This window comes from Urtica dioica, chromosome 7 (assembly GCF_054948205.1).
Source record: "Urtica dioica subsp. dioica isolate 48M chromosome 7, U.dioica_male_clone48M_v1_H2, whole genome shotgun sequence".
Lineage (NCBI taxonomy): Eukaryota > Viridiplantae > Streptophyta > Magnoliopsida > Rosales > Urticaceae > Urtica > Urtica dioica.
The window spans coordinates 3,507,163-3,517,748 of record NC_142762.1 but is presented as its reverse complement, the minus strand read 5'-3'; the positions used below and the strand labels follow the sequence as shown (position 1 = coordinate 3,517,748).

At 35.8% G+C, this 10,586-nt stretch overlaps 1 protein-coding gene across 1 annotated transcript; it reads left to right on the top strand.

The window, feature by feature from the left end:
- Positions 1–1,981: 1,981 nt before the first annotated feature.
- On the top strand, positions 1,982–4,522 carry LOC149390139 (protein ROOT INITIATION DEFECTIVE 3-like). The gene is made up of 8 exons (XM_089618674.1): positions 1,982–2,231; positions 2,329–2,442; positions 2,519–2,652; positions 2,756–2,903; positions 3,375–3,574; positions 3,646–3,773; positions 3,895–4,121; positions 4,231–4,522. The coding sequence occupies exons 1-8, from the start codon at positions 2,031–2,033 to the stop codon at positions 4,405–4,407; spliced, it is 1,329 nt and encodes a 442-aa protein (XP_089474800.1). The 5' UTR covers positions 1,982–2,030; the 3' UTR covers positions 4,408–4,522.
- The last annotated feature ends 6,064 nt before the right edge of the window (positions 4,523–10,586 follow it).

The window sequence follows — 10,586 nt, the reverse complement described above, 5'->3', positions numbered from 1 at the left end:
GGTCATGAAAGATTCAAAATCTGCCTGGTACAAAAGGCAATCTTATCCAATGAGAGGCTATCACGATCGGTGATGGTCATCAGACTCGGTCTCAACCGGCATGAGTGGCGAATTTTCTCCCGATCTAAATCATCATCGATTTTCGAGGAAGAGCTCGTAGAAGTTTCAATTTCCAAGATGACGAGACGATCGTCCTCCGCAGCGTCGGTCCATCGCCAAGTAACCAAAAATTCGCCACGACGGAGCTTCCGTTTCCTCTTCGGCGGCGATCGAAACTCCTTCCGCATCAGTTTACATATCGCCGTCTTTCATCCTTATCTTTGCCCCTACTTTGTTTTCTTTTATTTCAATCTCCGATTGTTATTACTTTTTTTTTTGCTGGTTTTTATTTTAATTTATTCTTATTAAATATTTTATTTAAAATCTGAACACAATAGGATTGCGACACGTATGACTTCCGTCAAAGATAACGGTTAAAGTAGTAACGGTGATATTAAAATTTAACATTAAGTATTTTAGTCACAGAAAAAGAAAATGAGTAGTTAAGTGTATTCAGCCGAAAACTTTAAGTATATTTACCGTCATTTTCTCTTAACAATTTTAATTTTGAAACAGTTATTAAATTTGTTTAAGAGAATAATTAAAAAAATTTAAATTTTAAACAATAATAAAGTAAACAAAAAAAAAATTTAATACTTGAAAAAGTCAGTATGCCACGTATCTTCTTCGTTTAATTAAGATTAAGAAAAGTAAACAAAGCTAGTAATTTGTAAGAGCAATGCTATACGGCCCGATTCACGATGTGAAACGATCCACTCACGTGTTGACACGTGGCAACACGTGAGTGGATCGTTTCAAATCGTGAATCGGGCCGAAAATCAATTCCCAATTTGTAAAGAGCAATGGCCAATTTTACTTGTTTATTTATTATTATTTGACACATTTCAAATGGTTGTCGTATTATAGTGAGCTAGGTTAAGAAAATGAAAGAGAAGAAAGAAGTTGTGTTAAAATACGTTTTATTTATTTTCAATTCTCCGGCCGGCGTGATGGAGGTAGTGCTGGCGTCGTCATCGGCGGAGGAGGGCGTAGGATGCTTCGAGCTGGACAGCGGCGCCGAACACCTCCGCCACAAGTCGTGCGCGTCTCCCACCACTGACGCTCGTGTTTCTCGGCGGCCTCGTAACAAGCAGCCTGAGATAGAGTTAGAGATACATACATACACATATAGATACGCATCGAGAGAAGAGAGCGAGAGAGTGACCGAGACTCACTCACATCGATGAGGAGTGAGATGAAGGGATTCGCGGCGGCGGTGGGATACGAGTGGTGGATGAGAGAGAAGGCTACGAGTCGTTCCAGAGATTCGAGCAATTTCGAGTCCTGACATTACAAATTGCGAAAGAGATTGAGATCGGAACCCTAGACATGGAGCGGAGAGAGAGAGAGATAGTGAACCTATAAGAGAGCGAATCTGGAGGAGGTGGGAGGGAATAAGGAGTGGAAGTCGGAAATGGCGTCGGAGATGGCGGCGTGTGAGGTGAGAACACTCCAAAGGCTTTCTGAACCCATCTTTCCCTCCTTCCCGGTCTTCTTTTCTTTTCATTTCCTTTTTCTTTTCTTGTGCATCACACTCATATTATATTAGGGATTAATACGAGTATATTTTATATATGTAATAAAGAAAATTAATTTAGGTAACTAAAAAGACCATTATAACTTCAATAATGAGCTCACGTGCCTAAAACGTGTGAAACTCATGGATGATAACTGATAAACTATAATAGAAGGGGCAAAGTCAACACAAATTTGAGTTCAGAGTAATTTTTGTTAAAAATCTGAGTAGAGGTGCACTTTGTTAATCGAGTAAGAGTTCAGGGTGATTTTTGTAAATTATCCTTTATTTATTTATTATTTGACACATTTCAAATGGTTGTCGTATTATAGTGAGCTAGGTTAAGAAAATTAAATAGAAGAAAGAAGTTGTGTTAAAATCCGTTTTATTTATTTTCAATTCTCCGGCCGGCGTGATGGAGGTGGTGCTGACGTCGTCATCGGCGGAGGAGGGCGTAGGATGCTTCGAGCTGGACAGTGGCGCCGAACACCTCCGCCACAAGTCGTGCGCGTCTCCTTCTCACGGACTCGTCTCCCTCGGCCACGTCATCGCTTCTTCCGAGATTCGCAAACCCTCCGCCGCCTCTGGCTCGCTCCTCTACTGGTCCTGGTCCAAGGTTTGCTCTCTTTATATATGTATATATATACATATATATATATATATATATATATATATATTTGAATATATAATTATAATGTTCTCCGATAACGCAGCCCTCCGTTGAAGTCAAGAGCTTCCCTGCCGAACACATAAAGCCGGTCGCTGCCAACAGTGACGGCACTTATCTAGCTGGCGGCGGTGTTTCCGGCGACATCTACTTGTGGGAGGTCCGTGTCTCTGATTTTAATTTATTATTGTTTTATATTTTCTACATGATTTTGATTTTTATTTAATATTGGTCAGGTTACTAGCGGTAGGCTACTTAAAAAATGGAACGCCCATTACAGGGCTGTTACTTGTTTGGTGTTCTCGAGGAGCGATTATCTTCTGATTTCCGGCTCCGAGGATGGCTCCATTAAAGTGTGGTCGCTTTTGATGTATGTTGTTTGATTTAAGCTTTGTCATTCATGTCTGATTCCGTGTAAGTCTTTCTCTGTGGAGAGTCTGAAGCTTTTGGTTTGGTGATGATTTGATTGTAAGGTTATTCGACGATGAGATGATGGAGCAAGCTAGCCATCCTTACAAGCACAGCTTGTCGGAGCATACTCTCGGCATAACCGACATCGTAGCTGGTTTCGGAAGCTACAATTCCATCATTCTCTCGGCTTCACAAGATCGGACGTGTAAGGTATGGTGGATTCAATGAATATTTTTAATTTACGAAGAAGCAAAAAGCACTTATCTTTACTTTTCGATATCTTCAAACAGAGTCAATTTCGGATGAGCTGAAATTTATTTACTCGAGGCTGAATAAAATTTTGAAATAAGGTTCTGGAAGAGAACTTGGTGAAATCCCCCCCCCCCCCGTTTTTTTTTTTTTGTTTTTTTTTTTTTTTGTTTTGTTTTCTGGGTTCCAGAAAATGAGCTGAATAATATAACTTGAAATAACTAAGTTTTGCGTAAATGTCTGCAGTCTAAAGATAAAAGGAATGAATTTATTAGACTTTTAATGTGGTCGTTATTTAGACTGCGAATTCTCTTTTTAGAAGTTCATATGTAGACATAGATGGGGCAATGTGAGGTTTTCACAAAATCTCATCATCGTTCTTTTTCAATTTTATGAGTCTTGATTTCTGAATTTGGATATGCAATTTCCTAGGTTTGGAGTTTAGTATCGGGAGAATTGTTGAGAGATATCGTGTTCCCGGCGATTATCAACGCGGTTGCATTGGATCCAAGCGAACGAGTTTTCTTTGCCGGCGGTAGAGATGGTCAAATATATGTGGCTTCTCTCACCTCCGATTCTCCGCCTACCCAAAAATATGGCCATCACATCATAACCTCCCTCTCAACTCTCAGGTTTGTTTTAAATAAATTATTTCACAAAACGAATTTCGACCTTATGATAATCAATCGAGCTTATATTGCAGCAAGGTCGTTACTTGCTTGGAATATTCACAATCTCGAAATTATTTGCTTTCGGGATCAGAGGATGGCAAGGTACGGGTCTGGAATGCTAAGACTCATGACCTTGTTCGAGTCTTAATACATGGGAAAGGTATATTTTATTTTACCTCGGGACTTCATTTGAATGGTCGATTCACTTTACTTTTATTTTTATTTTTTCTTCATGTAAGAGCTTTCTACTTCTTAATGTTGTGTTATAATAAAACTTGCAGGTCCTGTGAACAATATTATTGTCACCAAAAAACCCACGAATCTGCAAGCCTCTTCCAAAAGGAACGGATCGCTGTTTCCAGCGTTGGAAAAGTACGATAATTCAACAGAGGAAGATGATTACGTAACCGCTCTCATCGGTGATGACTCCCACAGAGCTGTGAACAAATCCTCGGAACCGAAGTACATCAGTGAGATTGTTGCCAACAGGCTAATCAAAGAGCTTCAGGTATTGTTGCATTTATTTCCAAAAAAAAAGGAAAAACAAAATCTTTTGGAGTTATAATAATCTTTTGGTTAATGGTTCGGTCGGTTTGGCCTTTTAATCTTTTTTTCAGCAACAAGGCTCTGCTGATTCGCTAAAAATGGAGCTGGAAAAGTCTAAGCTTGAGATTGAAAAGTTGAGACAAATAGCTGAGAAGTGGAAGCTCTTGTATGAAAACGAGAATCGGTTCTGTGTCGACGAGCTTTTAGAGGGTGATTTTCCGATCAGAAAATGTTCGAGGCTAAAATAATTTGCAGATTAACCTGACAGTAACATTAGACTATTTTTATCCCTAAAATTATATCAGCCAGCCATTTTGGTTTTTTCAGGCTTATTTGTTGGCTTCTTCTTCTTCTTCTTCTTTTTTTTTTTTTTTTTTTTTTTTTGCTTGCCATCATATACAAACGTAAGTTTCAACCATTCTATGAATTTCTTGTTGTCTCTATATTTCTTGTCGTTAGTTTTCTTACATAAATGATGTTTCTAAAGGGATTCACTGTTCCACAAAAAAAACTGAAAAAAAAAATATAAGAGAACTAACTATTGCATATCCTTACCATAGTTAATAAGAGGCAATGCCTCTTTAACTTTAATCCTGGTACCGCCACGTGGCGCCGTTAGGGGGCGACACGTGACGGCCAGTTTTTTTTTCTTCCGATTTTGGCTTTTTTTTTTGTTTTTTGGCTTCCGATTTTGGCTGTTTTTTTTTTTTTTTTTTTTTTTGAATTTTTCTTTTCTTTCCTTCCAATTTTTCTTTTTTTTCCTTCCAAACATTAATTTTTTTATGTATGTTATAATCATAATTACTAATACTATATTATACTATATCAATAACAAATATTATCATTTATTTTTTGAGATTTGTAACTAATTAAACCACTTTAGGGATATTGCCAAATGGCTTATGTGGCAATAATTAAGGTCTGATTTGCCCTTATTTATTAATAAATTCATCACTTTCTCTCTTCTATTTTTTTTCAAATAATTTTTTTTTCATCAAAACTTCAAAAATTCGTATCTTTCTCATACGAACTCGAAATTGAGTGATTTCAAATCCTACAAATTCGTGGCGTCGAGATCTTCAAAAATATACCCAATGTGTTTGATGAAAAATTATGTTTAATGCATCATATTTACATTTCCATTTTTTTTTATAATTTCAAAAAATTTCTGTTATTTCCATAAGGTAGATTTTTCTACATCTATGGTATTAAACATTATTTTTCATCAAACACAATGAATCTATTTTTGAAGATCTCGGCGTCACGAATCCGTAGGATTTGGAATCACTCAATTTCGAGTTCATATGAGATAGATATGATTTTTTGAAGTTTTTAATTAAAAAAAAGTGTAGGAAAAAAATAGGAGAGAGAAAATGACGAATTTATTAATAAATAAGGGTAAATAAGACCTTAATTATTGCCACATAATCATGTTGGCTATTTCCCTAAAAGTTGTGAAACATAGGATAAAAACAAATTTCATAGTTTCATTTTGATTATTTCGCTATGATGCCCTTATTTTTTTCCCCGACCTTTAATTTTTTTTTCGCTATCTCATCAATATATTTTGTATATCTTTTTATTTATATTATTTCATTTTTTCTCCCTCTTTCATCAATGTATTTTGTATATTTTTTTTATGTATATTATAATCATGATTACTAATACTATATTATACTATACCAATAACATACATTATTATGAGTATATGTTATTATATATATATATAAATATATATATATATATATATATATATATATATTACTTACCTAAAATTTCTTTTTCCCATAATACTTCTAAAAAATCTGACAGATAGGAAAACATTCAGTATTTTGAAAACCTTTGAATCATAAAATAATTTTTTTCTACCTTTTGTTATTTTTTAAACATCCTCGACAACGATTTTGCTAGATTTAATTTAATACAATTAAAAATCTTCAACTTACTCTATTTTACTTATTTTTCTTTTTGACTTAAAAAAAAATAAAAAATTGCTAACTCGTGCATCGCGCGTTTATAAAACTAGTATACTGAATAAAGACAAAGCATACTTTTATTATTAAATTAATTTAAAAGTAAACTACTCTTAATACACATTTTGCACATATATTTTTCATTGGTAAATCTTGGAATGTGCAGTGGCCCTCTTGGTAACTGTTACCTGAACTAGAGTAGTTAAAGGGGGTTTGGAGGTTGACATCTTTTATTTTTTGTTGGGTTTTTGGCGGGCATAATTCTAAGTTTTTTGCTAGATACGATTCACTCCCTAATGTTTTTTTCAACACGTATAATCTTTTCTCTGTTATCGGACTTGCCATTAGTGTCTAATACGAATCAATGACTAAGATGTAACAGTGATATATTACTAATGTTAATTCACTTAAATAATATAATAAAACGGTACTAAAAACAATGTCAAATCGACTAAATAAACAGTCAAATCCCTTGAAGCCCAAAAAATCCCAAATCGAAGAACCCCAAAAATTTTCGTTCCTTGGTCGTCGAAGATGGAAGACGATCATCAAGCTAATGGGACGTTGATGATTTTGAATTCGTAGAGGAGGAGTACGTTGACGACAAAGAGTATGAAGAGGATTCGCACACCAAGTACCCTCAACAATGGTGGTCGTCTGTGAACCAAGTTTCTGCAGACGTCGACGATCAAAATGAAGACTCTAATGGCTATAGGTTTAGGGACCTTGAGAGCATCCACAACGACGACGAGCAGCAAACGTTGAGGAGGGAGTTTAACTCGCGCTCAAACCTAGCCGATTTCAAGTTCAAGTTGGGAATGTAGTTCCCAACAATCGAGCATCTGAGACGTACTTTAAAAGGGGTTTTCATTAATAAGGATAGGGCATTCCAGTGTGTGCATAACGATCAAACGAGGATAAGGTCTAAATGCAAAGGAAAAGGGTGCAAATGCTAAGGTTCATAGTTTTGATAATAGAACGGTGAGAATCAATACTCTAATAGACAAGCATGTGTGTGGAATAGTTTTTTTTTTATAATAAGCTAGTGAATAGTACGTGGTTAGCAAATCAATTCACTGACCACCCCAGGCTTAACTCGAATCTGGACTACCAAAACTTCAAGGAGCTGAGTGCTGCAACAAAGTTTACCAATGTACCGAAGTCAATGTTTTACAACGCCAATAAAACACATGATGGATTTTAGAATGTTCTGTGAAAGACCAATATGCAATTCTGGAAGATTATTGCAAGCAGCTCCTAACAACTAATTCAGGTTCAAGAGCTCTATTGAAAACAAACATGGTGAATGGAAAAAATGTCTTTGAAAGAGTCTACATTTGTCTGAATGCTTGCAAGGAGGGATTTAAAGAAGGTTGCAGACCTTTCTTGGGATTCGATGGGTGCTTTCTTAAAGGCTATTGCAAGGGTATGTTACTTGCTGCGGTGGAAATTGATCCAAACAATTCACATTAACCAATTGCATACGCAGTGCTAGAAAAGGAGAATACGTAGACGTGGATGTGGATCATGATGTTGCTAACTGAAGATCTTGGCATACAAAATTCGAGTGACTTTACAGTGATAAGTGACAGGCGCACTACAAGAAAACAAGGTATCAGATACTAATTATTTAGTCTCCGATACCCGACAGATAGTCTCGGATGAGTATTCGAAACTGATTATTCAGTCTCCTAGGCTAGTCTCGGATACCTAGTGGCGGATGCTACTATCAATGACTAAAAGTCAGTCTCGGATGCACCGCAATATTCATGACAAAGAATTAGTCTCAGATACCACATTTTTCAGTCCTTAATAAGGCCGGCCGAGAACTCGTATTTAGTCACTAATAAGCCTGTTTAAGATTAACTTTTAGTCCCGAATAACGTGGGTGTTAGTCTCGGATAACGTGACTGATTGTTAGTCTCGGATAACGGATTTTTAGTCTCGGATAATCAGATTTACGGACTGATTTTTAGTCTCAGATAACAGATTTTGTCTTTGATGTAGAGCTTTCGATATTGATTTTCAGTCTCAAATACAATGGCATCTGTGACTGTTTATTTATTCTGGTCATGGTGCTTTGGAGACTAAATTTTAGCTCTAAATATAATGCTTCTAAGACAAGCATTTATGTATACGAGACTAACATAAGAATCTAAAATAAGCTTCCTCTGAATAGCATTCGTACCTACAAATTCGTAAATAAATTTGTTATAAAATCATGCACAATCGTCAAAACAATATTCATGAAAAACTAAGAATAAAAAATAATCCAAATATATCCAAATCAATACTGCAAAAAAATCTAAGATAAATGAAATATTAAAGTTGAATCCGACATCCGCGATTTACTAACGCCCTTATCCTGGTATGCCGTTGGAGTTCTCATTTCTTTAATCACCACTTCCTTCATTGCTCGTAGATGAAACCATGGTCGAGTCAAAATCATCAAACTTAGTAGCTAGATATTCTTGTAGTCTGTTCAACTTCTCTTGATTTTGTTCCTTTTCCTCCCTAAGTTTATTCTGAAGATCGTCAATTTTACTCTTTAGCTCTTCATTCTCATTCGAAGCTCGTGGAGATGGTTCGACCGTCGAAATGATTAACATATCTTTTTTTCGAAAAATCGGTCCATTCTTTACCTCATATCCAGATTTTCTTGTTTTTTCTCTGCCACAAACGCTTTTGATTGCTTCCTCTTCCAACTCATGCTCTAATGCGGGAGTAATTGTCGTGTTTTCCGCTAGTAATTTGTCCATGGCATCTTCCTTGTGTTGAAGAATTTTTTTCCTATCATAAAATAAATGTATTAGAATAATTTTAAGTTTAACAGAAATTACAACGTCCAAAAATAAATATAAATCAAATGTCATTCTTACATATTGGTTGAATTCTTCATCATTCCTCCATCCACCTTTCTGAGGTTTATTATGCAAAACATTATATACTTGGAATGGACTAGGCAACATCTGGGTCTCAGGATTAATCTGTCCTTATAAAATAATATAATGAATTCAAAATAAGTATGTGAAAACAAGGTGTATAAAAACTTAACAGAATTAATTAAACTGACATCTCACCATTTCATTTTTGTGATTAGCAATGGTTTTAGAGCCTCCACAACTGCGTGTCACTTGCTTACTTCGATTAACTTTCATTTGAGCACATCTTTTCTGAAGAAAAAAATGTAAATAAATGACAACACTGCATATCCAATGTAAGTCCAACAAAAATAACAAGGTAATAAAAAGGTAGACATAACACAAAATGACAAATAAAAACGTTTAAAGTAATTAAGGTAATAAAAAGGCATGCTCATTGATTTTAGCATGCACCCATATCATATTATGATCAAATCACAATTAACATTTACCTTATGGTTGTCAGACTCCCAAAGAATGCACAAGGCATTCCAATCTTCCTGGCTCCGACAATCATCTTTCATTTTAGTTCTTGCAAGCTCTGGATTAGTCATTCCACCATTATCCTCCCAATGTTTCTTCAGAACACCCCGCGTGCGTACCCATTGTTTTTGCATTTTATAATCTAGACGTAACATAAAATCTAGATCTTGGCGTTGTATTTCGAATTTAAGCTGCATTGATTATATATATATATATTAATAATATTCATTAAAAAAATATTTTTACATGTTTCTGGTTGAAGTACATATATATTAACATACACCTATTCTTTCAATCATCTGATCTTTTACTTCTCTTGGTACATCATCCCACCTGTGAAAGTTCATCGGACAATCTTGCCACATCCCAATCCCAATCTCTGTTGCCAACTGAGTAGATGATCTACCAAGAAAGTGAATCGTCTCTGTATCTTTCCTTAATTGAATTGGATCACCAGAGTGTGCTTCAATATCACGTATAACACTAAGATTGAGATTGGGACCATGCCTCCGTGTTTTACCTATATAATCCATCAAGCAAGTATTTTTTTTAAAAGTACTTTATAAACCGAATATTAGAACTCGAAATGTTATAAATAAAACATTAAGGATAATAATATTTACCAGTAGTATCGGAATCCGAATCAAGCGTAGTACGGCTTGTATCACCAGAAGCATTAGAATCAGGCAAAGTATGCTCAATATTACCAGTAACATTGGAATCATGCTAAGTACGCCTACGTTGACGCTCCGGCTGCTCAATTGGTTCAGAGGAACTTCCATCAGCAGTTGAATCAGGCAAAGTACGCCTAGTTTGACGCTCCGACTGCTGAATTGGTTCGAAGGAACTTTCATCAGCAGTTGAATCAGGCAAAGTACGCCTAGTTTGACGCTCTGGCTGCTGAATTGGTTCGGAGGAACTTCCATTAGCAGTCTTTTGAAGCCACGATCGTGCGCGTTCTCTTCTAGAAACAACTCCTACTGCGGCATTAACCACCATCACCACTGTAAATAACCACATTTTGAACAGCAAAAAATAACATGTATCGTT

Excerpts from the sequence above, each read along its gene's own strand:
- LOC149390139 (XM_089618674.1), top strand. The coding sequence starts at position 2,031 with ATGGAGGTGGTGCTGACGTCGTCATCGGCGGAGGAGGGCGTAGGATGC. Across the intron at positions 2,904-3,374 it reads CACAAGATCGGACGTGTAAG|GTTTGGAGTTTAGTATCGGG; the intron begins GTATGGTGGATT and ends GCAATTTCCTAG. Across the intron at positions 3,575-3,645 it reads ACCTCCCTCTCAACTCTCAG|CAAGGTCGTTACTTGCTTGG; the intron begins GTTTGTTTTAAA and ends CTTATATTGCAG.